At 44.5% G+C, this 18,473-nt stretch overlaps 1 protein-coding gene across 4 annotated transcripts in view; it reads right to left on the reverse strand.

The window, feature by feature from the left end:
• The window catches only part of TRAFD1 (TRAF-type zinc finger domain containing 1), a 175,448-nt gene extending 164,221 nt beyond the window's left edge, over positions 1-11,227 (reverse strand). For 3 of the 4 annotated variants that reach the window (XM_069214817.1, XM_069214816.1, XM_069214815.1), the window contains exons 1-2: positions 11,106-11,227; positions 297-352 (exon numbers count right to left, since the gene is read on the reverse strand). In XM_069214817.1, coding sequence (XP_069070918.1) covers positions 297-340 — 44 coding nt within the window. In that variant the 5' untranslated portion in view covers positions 341-352; positions 11,106-11,227. Of the gene's footprint in view, positions 1-296; positions 353-10,399; positions 10,592-11,105 lie in introns of those variants that run through there. The other variant, XM_069214818.1, reaches the window with a different exon arrangement.
• Positions 11,228-18,473: the final 7,246 nt, after the last annotated feature.

The following is an 18,473-nucleotide window of genomic DNA, read 5'->3' on the forward strand; positions in this document are numbered from 1 at the left end:
TACGTTATATAAATATTTCCAAGAACAACTCATAATCACCTACAGCATATCACAAGAGCAAGTCTAGAGAATAATACGCTAACAGCGAGGTTAGACAGTGTTCGGCCTCTCCAACCAGAAGAGCTAAAGCTGTTTCACCGTCTTAGATACGCTCCCGACTCCGTGGGTACTTGTCAAAACTATGTAATTCACACTGGTGGATGTAAACAAATATCCCAAATCTATACGGGAAAAAAAAGGAAAATAAAAAATAAAAAAAATAAAAATAAAAAATAAAATTAAAAAAAAAAACTTACCAGTTTCCACACAACCGGGTTTCCGATTCAGTTGTAGACGCCATCGTAAAGAAATCCTGAAAAACAACAAAAGAATGTTAGTCAGAGTTCTATGAAAAACGCTTTTCGACGTGACTCAGCAGTTGTTTGCCTGCAGAAATGCTTAAGTGAAGACTCGACTCTGATTACATCAACCACATTCTGCAGATTAGCCACGGGATTTATTTCAATTTGTGGACTAAGGGCAGCCTCAAACCCAGACAAGGCATTAGCAATACATTCTTCTTTTAGAAGCAGACCCGACTAGCTCAGCCTTTGACTGATATTTATAAGCATGTTCCAATCACGCAGCTGGAGCAGCAGCAATTGTGAAAGTGTGAACCCAGATACGCACTGTACGTCCGAATTCAAATGTACAAAGTGACGTCACAGCATCTGACAGTCTCCCTTTGCTGCTGACTACACAGAAAAAGAGTTCTGTCCAGCTACTTTTTACGGGCTGGGCTCCCTAAAAGCAGCCCTACCTCTAAACTCCCGTCTATGACCTCAACTAGACTGCAACTAGCATCTGGCACCTACATTTCAGAAACAATCAACTGCCTCATAAAACAAGCACGGTCAAACCCAATCCGTCTCTCTTGAGCGTGCGGGTGTCTGTGGACGCCGCTCGCATTAACATAAATAAAGACAGCGCGCCCTGGCGTGACGGATGTCTTCTGGAGGTGCCTGGTGCGAAATACCTTGGTAATACCTTGTATTATTTTAGCGTGTAGCCGTGTACCCATTTTGGAATATCTTGGGAAAGTGAAGGTCTACCTATTAGTCGGATTTGGTCTTTATACAACAAGCCGCTATGAACTACGGGCGTTTTACTTCACGTTTGGTATCTGTAATGTTATTTTCTAAGCATTATATTTTTTACAGGACAGATCTGTAGGTACACAGTTTGAGGGCTATCAGAGGTTTATTATTATATTTAACTGCTCCCTAGCGTACTTGAGCCATCTAGAAATTATTCTTTATTTACTGAACCTATTGTCACCACTTTTCGGTATAATATAGAAGATTAAAAGGACTTCTCCTTTAGCCTTATATAGTTTATTTCTAGCGATTTTTCTTACGTTTTTTTCTTTATCTTTGGCCCTGTGTAGTTATTGCTGCATAAAAAATATATAATCTGGATATGGATCCAGATCAGGGGCCGCATGTTGTGATTCAGGATTATATGTAGATTATTCTAAATCGCTGGGTGAGTTCCCATAGCCTTTCTCACTGATTTTCCTTTCTTTTTCTTTCATTTTTTATTGTTATTATTCACATTATTATTTTTATGTTTATTGTTGGTATGGTGGTAGTTTCTAACATAAGTATATAAGTAGAAGTGTGAGAAGCACTGTAGGGGGTGTATTCATAATCAGAACACACACTCTTTCTTACTTTTTTCACTTGGTAGGTGTATGGGACGCCGCACTATGTTGTTGTGTTGGAGTTTATCACAGGGTGTGTAATGCAGAGACATATTTAGAATTTTTCAATTGAGCATTTAATTTATTGTTTCCTAATTTGTTTAGAGTTTAACTTGTTGGATGGAATCTCTCTTTCTACGTATTTTATTGAGTATGGACAATATATTCGTGCCCTGAAGAAGGTGTGTGACTGTCTGGCCACAATACACTGAAACGTACGTCGGCACGTTTGGAGAAGATGAAAAGTCCAATTGCTTGATTGGCAAATTTGAAGTACTAGATGTCTACAACTGATAAAATTGAGGACTATACAAAGAGGAATCATTATAATAGCTCTTTGAATAAGTGTTTGAACCAGTGACGCACTTTGGCTAGAATAGGAAATTGTTCCAATGACAATGGATTCTATGGAATTGTAATAGGATGAACATTATTTTTCCGGAAACATTAATCAGGGTTGACACGTACTGTATTCAATAATTTGCCACTGTTATTTTTTTTATTTTTTTTCCATGTTTGAATGGGGTATAAATGAGTATGAGTGTTGATTGAAAGACAGCTGTCCAGTTTGTCTTTGAATGTTTGTTTATATAATTATATTTGTGATATATATGTTTTAATTATTCTAATAGATATCTGTGTTGTACAAAATATATATATTGATAGTTACTTTTCAGGCTCAACGTTAACTTAATTATTGGTTGGATTCCTTTTGGAACCTTTATAGGAGGTGGGTTTTGTGTTTTTACTGTTAGATTGTCCCTGTCCCGCTCCTTATCAGTTTGTTGGGTACCCGTTTACTTCCCTTGCACTCCGCAAAGCGGCCAATCCAACTCAAGTGTGCACAAAATCATGGAGTCAGACTCATACTTGGACAATCACGGGTTAAATATTTATTAATTCTTTTGAGTTAAATGTTCAAAATTCACAGGAGACCGGTTACTTAAACAAGATTGCATCTTGAACACAACATTGTTTCTGAATGCCATCCCCGCTACTATTGTATAAAAAAAATAAAAAAAAATAAATAAATAAAAAAAAAAAACTGAAAATCCAGCTTACCAGACTTGCTATGCATTTTTAATTTGAAAGCTTTGAAATAAATTTTACTCCCCTATTTTATTTCCATATTTGTGACTTTCACTTTGGTTCCTTTTGTCGAAGGTGTATTGTGTACATTAACAATACTTAAAGTGGGCTTTGGATCTGCTCATGGCCCATTTTTGGTAGCTTTTCTTGTCAATCTTGTTTCCTTGCTTCTTATTTGATGACTCATGTCCTTCTTGTATTGTCCCTTCCTGGAGCCTCTCTCTTTTATGTCCATCATTTTTAGGTGCTTTTGGTCAGTCACATTCATGCATTTCCTTCTTTCACTTTGGAACCTCTTATGACAAGGAGCCAAAATCTAAATACAGAACAGCTATAAAAATTATGATGGGCTCTGTAGAGCAGCTTGGGCGTCATTTTACTCAGACAAAATCTTCAATGCCCAAAATTGCCTTAAGACTCTTCAACATGGTCAAAGAACTCTCTGATGCTAGCAAAATATATCCAGCACCCTCGCTATCTCAGCCACAATGCAAAGAACAGGCCCACTTTTTTGTTAACGAGGTGGCTGAAACCCAAATTTTTATGGCAAACGGTTGAAAGGCAGAAGGTCAGGCTGCTGACTTTTCTCCAAATACCAACACATGATAACATGTCCCAAAAGGTGCAAATAATACCACGAACACACCACTTAGGTCTTGTAAAATAGAGTCATTGTCTCTTCTGGACACCCCACGTTTTTTTTTTACTACAGTCAATTAAATCAGGTTCTTCACTATTTCCTCTTCCACTGACTAAGCTCTGTCTCCTATAGCCTGAACTACAACTGGTGGTAAATCTTCTCAATTCCTCACTGCAAGAGGGTTATGTTCCACAGACATGGAAGCAAGCCATGGTCTTACCACTTTTAAAAAAGCCTAATCTTGGCACCACCAACTGGTCGAACTTCAAACCATTTTTTATGCTGCCCATCTTCTCAAACATTTTGAAGAAACACCTGAACTGGCTGCTTACCACCTTTGTGGAAGCCCAAAACTTCCATCACAATTGAGTTTTGGGGCTGGGCACAGCACTGAATCCGCCCTCCTGCAGGGTGGAAAGGCCGTGCTAATTTTATTACATTTTAACACGGCCTTTGATACTGTGTCCCATTCCATTCTTGTAGAAAGACAGGCAACATTGGATATTGAGGGGAACAATCTTAGCCTGGATGATCTCATTCCTGAAAGATCATGTGCGCCAGGGCTAGGTCAGAGCCATGTGGTCTGATTTCTGAGGTTCCCTGGGGCTCAGCCTTAAGCCCGATTCTCTAATGTCTAAGTACGCCCACTGGAGGGTGTTGCGGAAAGCTGTGGCCTAAGCATTTTCTTATGCAGACGACACACAAATTGTCTCCTAAGATAAAGAACCTTCGCTTCTGGGTGGATGAGAGTCAATTAATGAATCCTCAGTTATTTAAGGTGGCCTCCACCTGCTTTGCAGTGCTGAAATGACAAAAGAAAAAATCATCCGGATTCCACCGACAGTCCAAAGGACAGTGATCTAGGCTATGATACTCTTATAAAAAATAAAAATAAAAATAAGACTACAGCAACATTCTGTATTTAGGCGTAGATAAGGCATCAATCCAATGCCTACAAGTAGTTCAGAACCAGACTCATACAACACCTTCTGAAACATGCCTCAGTATTGAACCTCCTCCGCAAGCTTCGCTGGCTTGTTGTGGAAAAAGTGAATGCAGTTTAAAGCCTAGAGCTACAGGGCCAAGGCTAGATCTGGCACAGGCCCACAATATATTCAAGACTTGGTGGTGCCTTATCAGTCCACGTGCATGTTGCAATCATTTAATCAGGCCTTGTGTTTAGTGCCCAGAATCCAACTGGCTAGTATGGGAGGCAGCTCCATCGCATACTTGTGCCCAAAGTTGTGGAACACCCTTCCTGAGCTCTTGAGAAGCTGTATCTCACTGTGTGTTCTGCAAAAACTTGAAGAGCTGGCTGCTTTAACCAAATGGTCTGCTCTTCCCTGCCTTTTTGCCTAGTGCAGGGAAACCCTTTTTGGATAGTTGAGACACTACATTAATAATAATCTTTAAACCACTGGCTTTCAACATTGCCAATCACTTCTTAGATCAGCCCATAGAAGCAATTTAGTTTTGCAATTTTCATTGGCTGTTTAGGTTTTTATTTCTTCCTCCACTGGAGTGCATGGAGGGGCTACTTAAGAGCTGGACACAGAAACAAACACTGCCAAATGCATGTCAAAAAAATGGATGCTACAGAAAAAAGCAACACTTTTTACTGTAATATCCAATTTTTATTTCTTTGTCTGTGCTCACTCCCTAATGCTGCTAGGTAACATCAACATATTCAGAAGAAATCTAAATCATATGGAAACCAGCAAAATAACATTCTTACTAATTTTCAATGCATAGACTTGGTTAATTTGTCGGGAAACAGAGCTCTGAATGTCTACATTTCACTTGAAAATCGGTTAAAACAAGGGTGCATCTTTCCCCAATATTCAATGTAATATCCATTTAAAGCCAAAATAATTTCTCTCTCACAAGATGGGATAACTATTAAAAACAGACCTTGACTCCCAAAGTCCAATTATAGAGATAAAAGCCTTTTTTAACAGTAGAAGTCATATTTGTTATTTAGCCCAAAAATAATCAGGAATGTGTGAAACTTGTGCATCTTTTGTATCTATATTGCTCATGCTGATAGGTCCTAGGTGGAAAGGAACCTTTATGAACATCAAAATGTTATCTGTAATTACGCAAGCATAAGATGGAGGAATCTTGGTTTCTGTGGAGTCGTTAACAGACTGCATAGGTGATAAACTTACTTTGACTTCTTATATCAGATTTTAGGTTTCAGGCCTGTATGCGTTACATCGACAGCCCCTTTAAAACAACTGGCTTCACCATAGAAAGATGGGGCATTAACGATGATGGAATCACCGTCTTCCAACTACGCGTTGTGCAGATCTGTTACTGTAACTCTTTCCTTGGAAAGGTGCACATTTCTGTCATCTATATTTCATTAGGGTAGAGCTGTGTGTAGCTGTCAGGAAGCAGTGAGTGTTCCTTTCAAGGAAAAGGAACAAAATACATGTTTTCTTTTCAGTAAAGAACAAAAGGGATAAAAATGACAACTAACATTTCACCAACATACCTAGTAGAAAATATATTCTTACAGAAGCAAAGTACTAGACGTAAAAGATGCTTGTTCTAAACTAGCACACCTTCCAAGAAAGAAGAAGAATGCTAATAAACCATTGTGGAAAAGCAATGAACGCAGTTCTTTACAATCTGAATGTCTTCTAAGCCACTTGAGAATGCTAAAATATAACAGAACTATTTAATTTTTTAAATAGGAGGTAATTAAGAGTCCAACCAGCATTCTTCTATCAAAACACAAAAATGTAGAAGACCATGAAACATTTCAATACGCTAAACAACGTAAAAAGTGCTAATAATGTCTGGACGCATCCTTGAAGGCAAAAACACTGAAACAATATTACTCCTGTAACTTCGAAAGAGTGAGCAAAATAAAACACTGATAGCAAAAACTCAGCTGGTGAGGTGTCTTGAGAAAATATGCTAAAGGCTTTTAGCCTACCCACATACAGAGCATATCAAGATGTTTAGGAGCACAATGTGTAAAGATGTATGGGAACGCACATTAAAGGCCAGGGAGCCTTTATAAACGGAGGTAAAAAATAAAGCATTTCGACTTTTAAGTGATGCCATCTCAAAATATCATAAAACTGCAAGGTTAAGTGGTAACTTTCGTTCCACTATGACAGTTTTCACCTACGACGATGTAAAGTGGGTTCAGAGCAGTATTTCTCACTTCAAAAATAAGATTTGATTCCAGACTGTAGAAGAATATTTAAAAACAACTGGTGTCAATGCCGCAATATAATATTCCCAAATTGAGACACTATAGGAGAACAAACCCCCCCATCACAAAATTTTGAGAATAACCTGTAGGAAGCTCTCTCTCTATATACTATAGAAAAATGAAATATAGAGTGCACGGAGTCCAGGGGTTCCCCAGAGGTTTGACAGAGGCAATAACAGATAATACTAATCCTCTATTTGTGGTAGTGTGGTCGATGCAGTTAGGCTTATCTGAGGGTAGTGTTAAGCATTTGTTGTGCACACACAAGCAATAGGAGAAACACACACTCGATGACTTAACTCCAGGCCAATAGGTTTTTATATAGAAAAAAATATTTTGTTAATTTATTTCTAGAACCACAAGATTCAGTTTGCAAGTAAGTACATAAAATAAAAGGTACTTTGTGTAGTAATACTTAGAACTTTGAATGGAATCAATAATGTATACAGTTTTCTTAAAAATGGCAAAAAGCTATTTTAAAAATGGACATTGTGCAATCTTCAACAGTTCCTGGGGGAGGTAAATAAAGTACCATTTCTGAGGTAAGTAACAAACTTACAGGTTTAGTCTCTGGGGCATACGTAGCCCACCGTTGGGGGTTCAAGATAACCCCAAGCACCCAGCAGCAGCCAGTTAGGTGCAGAGGCCAAGCAAGAGCCAAAATAATGTGGGCCCCTATGGAGACAGGGGGTACTCTGGTTCCGGTCTGCCCACGTTGTCGGAGGGCAGGCCAGGGGAGTTTGGAGAAGCACTGGAGGGGCCCCAAGTAGGCACCAATCCCACACCCTCAGCGGCACAGGGGCGGCTGGGTGAAGAGTGCAAACAGGGCATCGTGTTTCCAATGGAACTCCATGGGAACCCCGGGATCACTTAGGCGCTGCAGGCATGGCACAGGTGGCTTCTCAGGCAAGCCACCGACTGGATAGGGTGGAGGGCCGCCTGACGGTCGTAGCTGCAAAAGTGGTCGGGTCCTCGAGTCGGGGGGCTGCGGGTGCAGTGCTTCTCCAGGCGTCAGATATCTTTGTCCCGGGCAGTCCTGGTCAGGGGGTCCTCAGGATTCCCTCTGCTGGTGTCATCATGGAGGGGTGGAGAGGTTCGCCCAGGGTGGACACTCGGTCGGAATCCTCTCTGGCTAGTTAGGCACCTGGGCACGGGCCATGGGCGTCAGGTGCAGAGTGGTTTAGGACTCACGCTTCTGGAGTGAGGTGGTAGTCCTTTAGAAGCAGTTTCTTCTTTTTGGACAGGTCTGCTGTCCCTGGGAGTTTCTTGGTCCTCTGTGATGCAGACAGTCCCCTGGAGTCTTTTCAGGGGTCACTGGAACTGCAGAACACGTCGCTCTTCTTTTGAAGCTTTTTGAATCAGGAGACAGGCCTGTAGCGCTGGGGCCAAGTCAGTTGTTGTCTCCTTCTCTGCTCTGCGGTGTTTTCAGCTCAGCATTCCTTCTTTCTTGACGTCGTCAGGAATCTGCGGAGCTGGGTTGAGGGGGGGTCCCTTAAATTCTAAATTATGGGTTGTGTTAGGGCCAGGGGGCAGTATCCAATGGCTACTGTCCCCGAAGTTGGCTACACCCTCCTTGGGGCCACTCACTTTGGGGAGGGGGGCACATTCCTATCCCTATTGGTCCTTAGCCTCCAAAGCAAGATGAGGATTTCTCAAGGAGGTGGGTCACTTCAGCTCTGGACACCTTAGGGGTGTTCCTGGCTGAGGGGGTGACTCCTTGTTTTTCCTAATTTTCCCTCTGGACTTGCGACCAAACGTGGGGCTGTGTCCTGGGGGCGGGCATCTCCACCAGCTGGAGTGCTCTGGGGGCACTGTAATCTGAAGCTTCAGCCTTTGAGGCTCACCGCCAGGTGTTACAGTTCCTGCAGGAGGAGGAGTGAAGCACCTCCACCCAGGGCAGGCTTTATTTCTGACCACAGAGTGCACAAAGGTACTCACCCTATATGGTCAGAAACTCGTCTGAACGTGGCAGGCTGGCACAAACCGGTCAGCCTTACACTAGCAGTTGGGCTAACATACAGGGAGGCATCTCTAAGATGCCCTCTGTGTGCATTTTTCAATAAATCCCACACTGGCATCAGTGTGGGTTTATTGTGCTGAGATGTTTGTTACCAGACTTCCCAATATTCAGTGAAGCTATTAAGTGCTGTGGAGTGCATATTGACAAACTGCCAGACCATATACTTAATATGGTTACACTGCACTTACAATGTCTAAGAATGGACAGACACTGTAGGGGCATATTGCTCATGCAAATATGCCCTCACCTGTGGTATAGGGCACGCCGCCTTAGAGCTGTAAGGTCTGCTGCAGGGGTGACTTACCTATGCCACAGATAGTGGTTTGTGGGCATGGCACCCTGCAAGGAGGGCCACGTCGACTTAGCCTTTTTCTCCCCACCAGCTCACACAAGCTACAAGGCAGTGTGCATGTGCTGAGTGAGGGGTCCCCAGTATGGCATAATACACGCTGCAGCCCTTAGAGACCTTCCCTGGTCACAGGGCCCTTGGTGCCATTGGTACCTTTTACAAGGGACTTAACTGTGTGCCAGGGCTGGGCCGATTGTGGGAACAGAAGGTACAGTTTTAGGGAAAGAACACTGGTGCTGCGGCCTGGTTAGCAGGGTCCCAGCATACTTTCAATCAAAGTTGGCATCAACACTAGGCAAAAAGTGTGGGGGATAACCATGTCAACAGTGGCATTTTCCTACATAACCCCTTGCAAGAAATTAAACACATGAAAAATACAAGAATATGTCACAGCTACAGGCACTTCACATATGTTAGGGGGCCCTCTTTCAAATCAAATAAAGAACAACAATATATTTGCATTGTTAGTGTTTAAGGGCAATGTTTTTCTTTTTAGCTCTCGCAGAGACAGTGCATGCACTGTCACTTGCAAGACATTTAGCTTACTTACAGGAGGCTTAGAGTCTACCTATTTTTTACCAATGGGTGGCTTCATTGTCACTCATTCCGTTGCTTCATTTCGGCTTCAATCCTTCTACTTGTGTTTGTCCCTCACCTGAAGCATGGCCCAAGTACTTCATACTTTACCAATGTTATTCTACTACTCTGCTTTTGGAGCTACTTATTTCTTTCAGCAGCTGCACTCCACAAGAGTGCATGTGTTTGCACTATAATGGAGTGCTAGACACCCACTAAGTTTTGCTTATAGTAGTCCACCTCCTGCTGTCTGACGTGTTCCTAGCATCCTCCAGCAGTTCCTAGTACTCCTTGCCCCCTCGCTTGTCCACGTTAACCTGACCTATCCCCACTCACCATAAATAAAAAAGTGCTAAGTCACGCTTAGCATTCATTGCGTCATTTACCTTTTCCTGCTCTACAACATGCCTAAAAACAGAATTGACAAAGCCAGTGGATCTCGCACAGGTGCAAACTATTGGCTTTGCCAATGCATGGCATGCCTACTGCAGTATGCCCTGAGGAAAATTATGTTCTCTATTTTGTTTGTGGATCTTCTGCAACCAAGCTGCACATTATTATTATTAGAAAATGCATTAGGTATTATCTCTAGAATAGAAATGTCCAAAGTATAAGTATGACTTGGTTTCTATTTGTCTTTGACAGCGGTATCAGACAGTAATACAAACAACGGGCGACTCTGGAATAACTAAAAATCAGAATTCTCATAAAATCACAATAAGCTCGTAATAAAAATCAGGCATTGATATCTGTACCTTGGCACTCAAGATAACGTCATGAGCTGGCAACCCGATACACAATACTAGGATTACAGACGCTTTCTTCCTGCCAATAGTACACGGTCTTCTATCTTTGAAGGTGGCCTGCTCTGTCTGCCACCACGTCAGGATGAGACGCCCTCCAGCATTCGCAGCCGGTCTGTTGCTAGGAAGACTGTTTGTCTCCAGACAGCAATTCAGATGACTTGGTCTAATGTTGGCTCAGCAAGCTAACTACACCAACTACCCGGCCATATTAAAAGTTGAACACAAAGTACGTGCAGCGCCGTCATTCCCCGTAAAGTAAGTATGTGTTTACGATCACTATGCTTAGAGGACTGTACAGTAAAATAATTGCACAACAATACACTTTAATATACATGTAATGGTTTATATATCTTTTTACTGAATACCGGTAATCCATGTTACTAATCAAAATAAAACCAAACGCAGAGTATTTACCCATAAGAAGGCCTCTATGGTAGTATATTTATTAAGCGTTCCCACTTCTTTAACACAGCTGGCATTAATCTAAGATGGCCGGTGAGTTAACCTCATCAATTAAAAGCGCTATTCTATGTCAGTGTCGTTTATGTGTATGGTCAAGTATTTATTATATGCCTAGCCTTTCTCGCTACGAAGACATTGATCGCTCCCGTCACCTACAACTAGAATGAAACCAGAAATATTCTATAAACTGTACCTGTTCACCTTCCGCTGCAGCGTTCGCTGTCAGCACCAAATTTCTGATCCTCACAGCAAATCCAGAAGCTAACTCTGCGATTCCTGACGCCCCTTAGTTAACACCTCCCAACCTCGGGCCACTTCCTACAAGTCAACTGTTGTGTGGGCATGGAGAGAGGACAAGTATGCAGGCCACGCCTAGACTCACCTAACAGGGCGGCCATCTCGGAATTAATGTTTACTGTGGCAGAGTGGCCGAAAGGGAATGTTTCTTTACAATGGTATTTTTTAATCAGCAGTTGACATGCATTAAACAATAGGGTCTCGCATTTCTCCAAATTACAGCTATAAGCAGTTGTAAACTCCCAACCGGGATTTTCTTGCCACTTTGAATGGAAAAAAACCAGCGCTAAAGCGCTGCTACAGTTTACTCGTAGTGAAACCTATCGGCAAAAGTGCAATCAACTATGTAACAGGGTCGGTGTTAGGCAAAGCACTTGACTTCTGTCAAGCGAGGTTGTGCTGCGAACAAAAGATAAAGATAAAAAGTAGTTCACAAACCGAACGGGAAACAGCGAGCCTCGCATGTTTTCAGTACTTGGTCGCTGCGCTCGAGGAGCGTTAACCACTGGAAAAGGCATGACGTATGCGTGCCTTCCACTAATGAAAGCAAGTAGATTTTAACAGACAAGCCCACGAACCAAAGAAAGACACTGACCTGACATGGACAGGGCTCCGAGTCCTTTTCTAACTCCTAAAGCGTCTCGCAAGCGCATGCGACGTAGGCTCGACCCTAAAAAGTATTGGCACCCGACCCTTAGTGCCGTGGGGGCGGAGTCAGTTGAGTGTAGAGGCAGGGTCATAGATGTGGCTAAACTAGACCAACATTTTCTGTCACTATTTGTCAGTTTTTCACCTTGAGGAAAAAACACACACCTTATCCCCTTTGCTGCTATGTCTTCCCCCATGCTAAGCCTTTTTTTTGGCTATTTGGGGCAGTTTGCGCTTAGGTCTCCATAACGTTTTGTCGACATAAGCTGCCCATGCCAAATTTGTGTCCTTTTTTCCCAGCATTCTGGGGATTCTAAAAGTACCCAGTGTTTGTGGATTACCCTGTAGGGCAGTGGTTCCCAACCTGTGGGCTGGGGACCCCTGGGGGTCCGCAAAGCCTCCTCAGGGGGTCCGCGACTGCTTAAAAAATTTAATAATATTAGTTCCCATCTATCAGTAATGACTCAGTGGGGGTCCCCGGGTTCCAATAATGATTTAGTGGGGGTCCCCAGGCTCCAGTATTGATAAAATGGTGGTCCACAGAAGTAAAAAGGTTGGGAACTACTGCTGTAGGGGCCAGAGAAACTACCCAAAATACAGCTACATTTTGTTTTTTTGGGAAAAATGGGGGGAAAGTGCTGCAGAAGAAAGTGTCTACTTTTTCCCCTGCAAATAGCATCAACAAAGGATTTGGGGTTCTAAAATCACCATCTTCCCAGCTTTTAGGAACAGGAAGACTTGAGTCAGAAAACCACATTTTTCAATACTCTTTTGGCATTTTATTGGGACATAGGCAATTTTTCCTATTTTTCTTCATCTTTGGACCTCCTTCCAGTTAGTGGTAGAAATGGGTGTAAAATCAATGTTGGATCCCGGGAAGCTATACATTTCTGTAAAGTAGACAATATTCTGAATTCAGCAATGGGTAATTTGTGTCGATTCTCAAGGCTTTCCTACAGAAAGTAACAGTCAAAATGAAAATATATTGAAATTGAGTTGAAAAAAACAGCAATTTGTGTTTGCATTTTCATCTGTAACTTCTTCTAACTATGGCAGATTTTCAAAAGCAATAAACCGTTATGTCTGCTAGACCATTCTGGTTGCAGGGATATATAGGGCTTGTAGATTCACCAAGAACCCAAGGTACCCAGAGTCAATTAGGGAGCTGCACCTTGCAATGGTTTTTTATTGTGTACCGGGTACACAACATTTCATTTGGTGAAATATAAAGAGCGAAAAAGAGGTATCAAGGAAACCTATGTATTTCCAAAATGAGCACAATATATGGAGTTTAGAAGGAGTGGTTAGTTGCACATATCAGAATTTGTGGTTACCCATACTTGCATGTGAATTAGAGGGCATTTATCGAAATACTTCTTTTTTATACAGTCTCACATTTGGAAGGCGTAATTGCAGATAAAGACAATTGGCAATAACACCTTTTCTACTATTCTGTATTACTCTAAGTCTCCCGATAAAAATGGTACCTCACTTGTGTGGGTAGGCTTAGTGCCCACAACAGGAAATGGCCAAAAACGCAACATGGACACATCACAATTTTCTACCCAAAACTGACCCCTTATTTGCAATTTGCCTACCTGTGGCGTTTGGGTCCTAGGTCAGATGGAACCTAGGGAAACCTAGGAAGCCTGGCTCTCACCAGGTTCTGTTACCCCTAATCCCTTGCAAATCTCAAAATGTGTCTGAAAACACCTTTTCCTTACATTTCTGTGATGAAAAGTTTTGGAATCTGAGGGGAGCCACAAACTTCTTTTTACCCAGCATTCCCCCAAGATTCCCGATAAAAATGGTACCTCACTTGCCTGGGTAGGCCTAGTGCCTGCTGTACCGTCACGTCCAATGATGTAACTGGAGCACCGGAGCTACCATCTGGGCCGTCGAGTGAGGGGAGCTGTAGGATACCCCACGCCCACCATGGTCATGTAGTTTGCGCCTCATGACCATGTGAGCGAGAAAATAAATGGGGGTGTGCCCGCTAGGCGTAATTGAGTGTGTGCATCCGTACCCACCAGTGCCACACTCCGAAAAGTATACCAAGCGTCCTGTGTATTTATTGCTGCGTGTGTGCCACGTCTGCCAAACACACACCTGCCCCTAGCGACGCTAAATTGGCAATGAGGTATGAGATCCAGAGCCCAACCAGCAGCGAAGACCACGTCCACAACGAGGGATTGTATGCCTTCTGCGATCGGAGATGCCCACTTGTTCAGGCAGCCAGCGGCAAGATAGCAGGAGGAGGTGTGGCCCGACCGCCCTAAAGATGCACTGAGAATCCCCAGTCTGAGCGCACCCATGTGTTGCTGGTAAGAGCGGTGCACCCATTTCTGCCCATGCTGCACTGGCCGGCCCACGCTGGAGGCCTTCCCCGAGAATGAACAGGAGCAAAACAGTCTGCATTGCTTAGGGACAGAAGCAGATTCACCACAGCTGCCACACAAAAAAAATCCAGCCTGAGGCAGATTCAGTACACTTGGGTGGAGGAAAAACTACAAATAAAGGAAAAGGCAGTTGCACCTTTCAAAGACTTAAAAAAATAATAATAAATAAATAAATTAGTAAGGAAAGGTCACTCTGTACACCTCCAAGGCCAGCTGCCCCGTCCATGTACACAAAGCAAAAAAAAATGCAAAAAAGGGACAGCCGCCTCCTACCCTCTACCAGATCACCGTGCTGACCACTCCAAAACAAAGTGGCCACTATACCACCTGTTGAGCCTTTTGTCATTGAAGGCGGGCCTTCAGCTCAAGTATCCAGATGGAAAGACTGGGTGGAAAGAGTACTCCTATTCTTCGAAGCCACAAAAGTGGAGAACGTGCAGAAGAGAGCAATGATTCTGCAACTAGGGGAAAAGGATATACACCAAATTTCCAAAACGATAAACAGAGCCACCCCACAGACCCACCTTACGCTGATCGCCGTCCTCAATGCTCACCTCAAGCCAATGACCAACACTGATTACAAACGATCTGTGTTTCAGCAGGCGCGACAGCAGGTGGAGGAATCAATAGACTCATTTTACATGCAGCTGAAAGAAGTAGCCAGCATGTGCCAGTTCACCGACGAAAATGAGGAAATCAGGAGGCAACTAATACAAGGGAGTGCCTCTGCAAAGCTATGGGAAACAATCCTAGAGGAGTCAGGAAGATCGCTGGCTGAAATACTCAGGATGGGGAAAGCAAAGAACTTCCCCAGGCCCGAGCATCACATATGGAGGCTGCGCTACAATGACAAGTGAAAGCAGAGCCAGTGAACACAGTCACGTCAACGCCCAGCTAACCCAAGCCCAGAAGGAGCAATACTACACCCAGAACCTGAAGAGGACCCACTCATCGCCCACAGAGTGTCCTGCAAGAGGAAAGAAATGTGTGGAATGTGGGAAAATGAATCTCTTCCTGAAGGTCTGCCGATCGACAGAATCACAGACCCCAAGCTCAACGGGGAACGCCATCTTAGAAGCTCAGACCCGGAGTTGTGACATGGACGACAACGATGACGAAGAACACTCCATCTTCAAAATTGGCACAGCCTCCCGCACAGCGAAACATTTACTCAGGTGCCGCATACAAATAGGAAGTCACCCGACCTCACCAGTAGTAGACACAGGGGCCTCGATAAACATCATGTCATCCAACACAGATGAAAAGATGAAGCTGCCCCCAAGCCTGACCCCTACAACCGTTAAGTATTCGCATATGGCCAATCCACACAACTAGCCATGAGAGGGAAATTCAAGACAGTGCTCGCCTATGGACCCCGCTCCATTGAACAACAAGTATATGTCACTGAGGATGGCCATGCCACGCTGCTGGGGTGCGGAGCTGCTGATGCCCTTGGCATAGTCTCATTCAACTTTGGAGTCTACAGAGATTCCATAACTGAAATGCTAAAGGAATTCCTGGGTGTTTTTGACAGCATTGGCTGTCTGAAGGGCAAGGAAATTAAATTACACATTTACAAAACAGTTCAGCTGGTTGCCTTATGTCATCGCCGCATCGCATTCCGTCTAAGACCCTAAGTGGAAAAAGAACTAGACAGCCTCAAAGCAGCTGGCATCATCGAGAGGGTGACCCTGCCCACACCGTGGGAGTCTCCAATCGTGGTTGCCAGAAAGCCTAAGTAGCCAGGAGAAGTGAGGATATGTGTCGATAGGAGGGCACCCAATGCCGCCATAAGACAAGCAAGACACCTCACCCCCCATCATCAATGACCTGATCAGTGAACTGAATGGAGCATGATGGTTCTCAAAGCTGGATCTGAGATCAGGGTATCATCAGCTGGTACTGGCAGAGGAATCATGATATATAATAACCTTCTCGAGGCATGTGGGACTCCGCCGCTACCACAGGCTGCATTTCAGCATCTACCGCGCCACTGAAGTGTTGCAGAGTGTGATACACAAACTCATAGCCAACCTCCCTGGCGTTATTAATGCCAGTGATGACATTTTCGTACATGCCCACACCCTGCCGGGAACATCATCCTTGGCTATGGAAAGTCCTACAACGGATCCAAGAATCTGGCCTAACACTCCATCGCAATTAGAGCGAGTTCCTAAAAAAAAAAAAAAATACACTTCTTTGGTTACATCTTCCCAGTCGAAGGTGTTGCTCCTGATCCGGCTAAAGTCCAAGACATCAAGGACGCACCTCCCACAACAACCGTAACAGAGATCCGGAGCTTCCTGGGGATGGTCAACTACTGCAGCAGGTTCATCAAGGACCTCACCCTGCTGACACAGCCTCAAAGAGACCTCACAAAAGCGGCAGTACCATGGGAGTGGGGGCCCGAACAAGACACCACCCTCCAAGCGACAAAGGATGCGCGGTCAGCCAACATGATTCTGAGGTACTTTGACCCTCCAAAGATACCACCATAGTGGTAGATGCAGGTCCAAGAGGGCTGGGAGCCATACTACTGCAACAAAAAAGGTCACGATGACTGGACCCCAGTCTCCTATGCCAGTTGGTTCCTCACTACAACCAAGCAGAGATACTCGCAAATAGAGAAGAAGGCCATTACAATACACTGGGGGTGCAACACTTCCACCTCTATGTGTATGGACTCCCATTTATAGTCATGACGGATCACAAGCCCCTGATCCCCCTTGTTAGAGGGACCACCTCCTCGTATCAAGAAGTGAATGCTCCAACTGCCAAGTTGAATACTGCCAGGGGGTCAAACAACCTGGCGGACAACCTCTTGCAACACCCAAGAGCAACCACCAAAAAAAAGATGAGGTACAAGAGACTGAAAAGTAAGTGAAGTACATTGCGGAACAATCTCAACCCCTTCCCATCTCTGATGCCACACTTCACCAAGCCACATTGCAAAACGAGTGCATCCAGAAGGCATTAAGGGGGTCATTACGACCTCGGCGGTCTTTTCAAAAGACCGCCGAGGCCGCGGGAGACAGAATACCGCCATTGCCAGCGGTATTTCTGTCTCCCTATTATGACATTTCCGCTGGGCCAGCGGACGGTAACAGTGTTACCGTCCGCTGGCCCAGCGGAAATGTCACATCAACATTGCTGCCGGCTCGTAATAGAGCCGGCGGCAATGCTGATGTGCAGCGGGTGCAGTAGCACCCGTCGTGCATTTCACTGCCCGAAATTCGGGCAGTGAAATGCGCGACGGGGCTATGCCTGGGGGCCCCTGCACTGCCCATGCCAAGTGCATGGGCAGTGCAGGGGCCCCCAGGGGCATCCCAAGTCCCCTGGGGATTATGACCGCCAGGCGGAATCGTGGCGGGAAAGTGGAGAGGCCGACGGTATGGCGTGGCAATTCCGCCACGGTCATAATTGCTGGCGGAACACCGCCAGCCTGTTGGCGGTGTTACCGCCAACATACCGCCGGCCGCCAGGGTTGTAATGACCCCCTAAATGCCTTCAGGAACAACCAATGGTATGTGACCCCAACTCAACCCATGCGGCAGGCGCCTCATGGAAAGCCTACATCACACCTGCAAAGAACTCACAGCTGACCCAGGGGGGTGCCTCCTTAGAGGACATCGTCTAGCAACCCCTTCAAGCCTAACAGACCAAGCCGCCCACACTAGTCACCAAGGAATGGTGAAAACAAAAAACAGGCTGCGAGCCAGAGTATGGTTCCCCCTGATCGACTAAAAACTGGAGGCTCTAGTCAGATCTTGTGGGTGGTGCCAGGCAGCAGGCAATACCAGCCCTCCAGCCCCTCTGAACACCGAACGGGGCCAAAGCTGCTGTGGGAGGTGGCAAGCCTCGATTTTGTGAGTCTCCCAGATGAGATGGCCGGCACACCCTGGTACTAATTGCTGACTACTAAAAGTATCCGGAGGTAGAAGTCATCTTGACGCTAACAGCCAGTGAAGCTTGAAAAGGTTATAGCTACCCATGGCCTGAAAAAAGAGCTGAGGACAGACAATGGGACGCCATTTCAGGGAGAAGAAATAGCGTCCTACCTTGCCTCAATATGAATCACCCACAAAAAGATAACCCCCCCACTGGCCCCAAGCAAATGGCGATGTAGAGCGGTTCATGAGGACTCTCAATAAAGTAATCTGAATTGCAGTTGCCTGCCGTCAACCTCCTGAACTCACCATCTACTCATTCCTTCGAAA

The sequence above is a fragment of the Pleurodeles waltl genome, chromosome 11, assembly GCF_031143425.1.
Source record: "Pleurodeles waltl isolate 20211129_DDA chromosome 11, aPleWal1.hap1.20221129, whole genome shotgun sequence".
Taxonomy (NCBI): Eukaryota; Metazoa; Chordata; class Amphibia; order Caudata; family Salamandridae; genus Pleurodeles; species Pleurodeles waltl.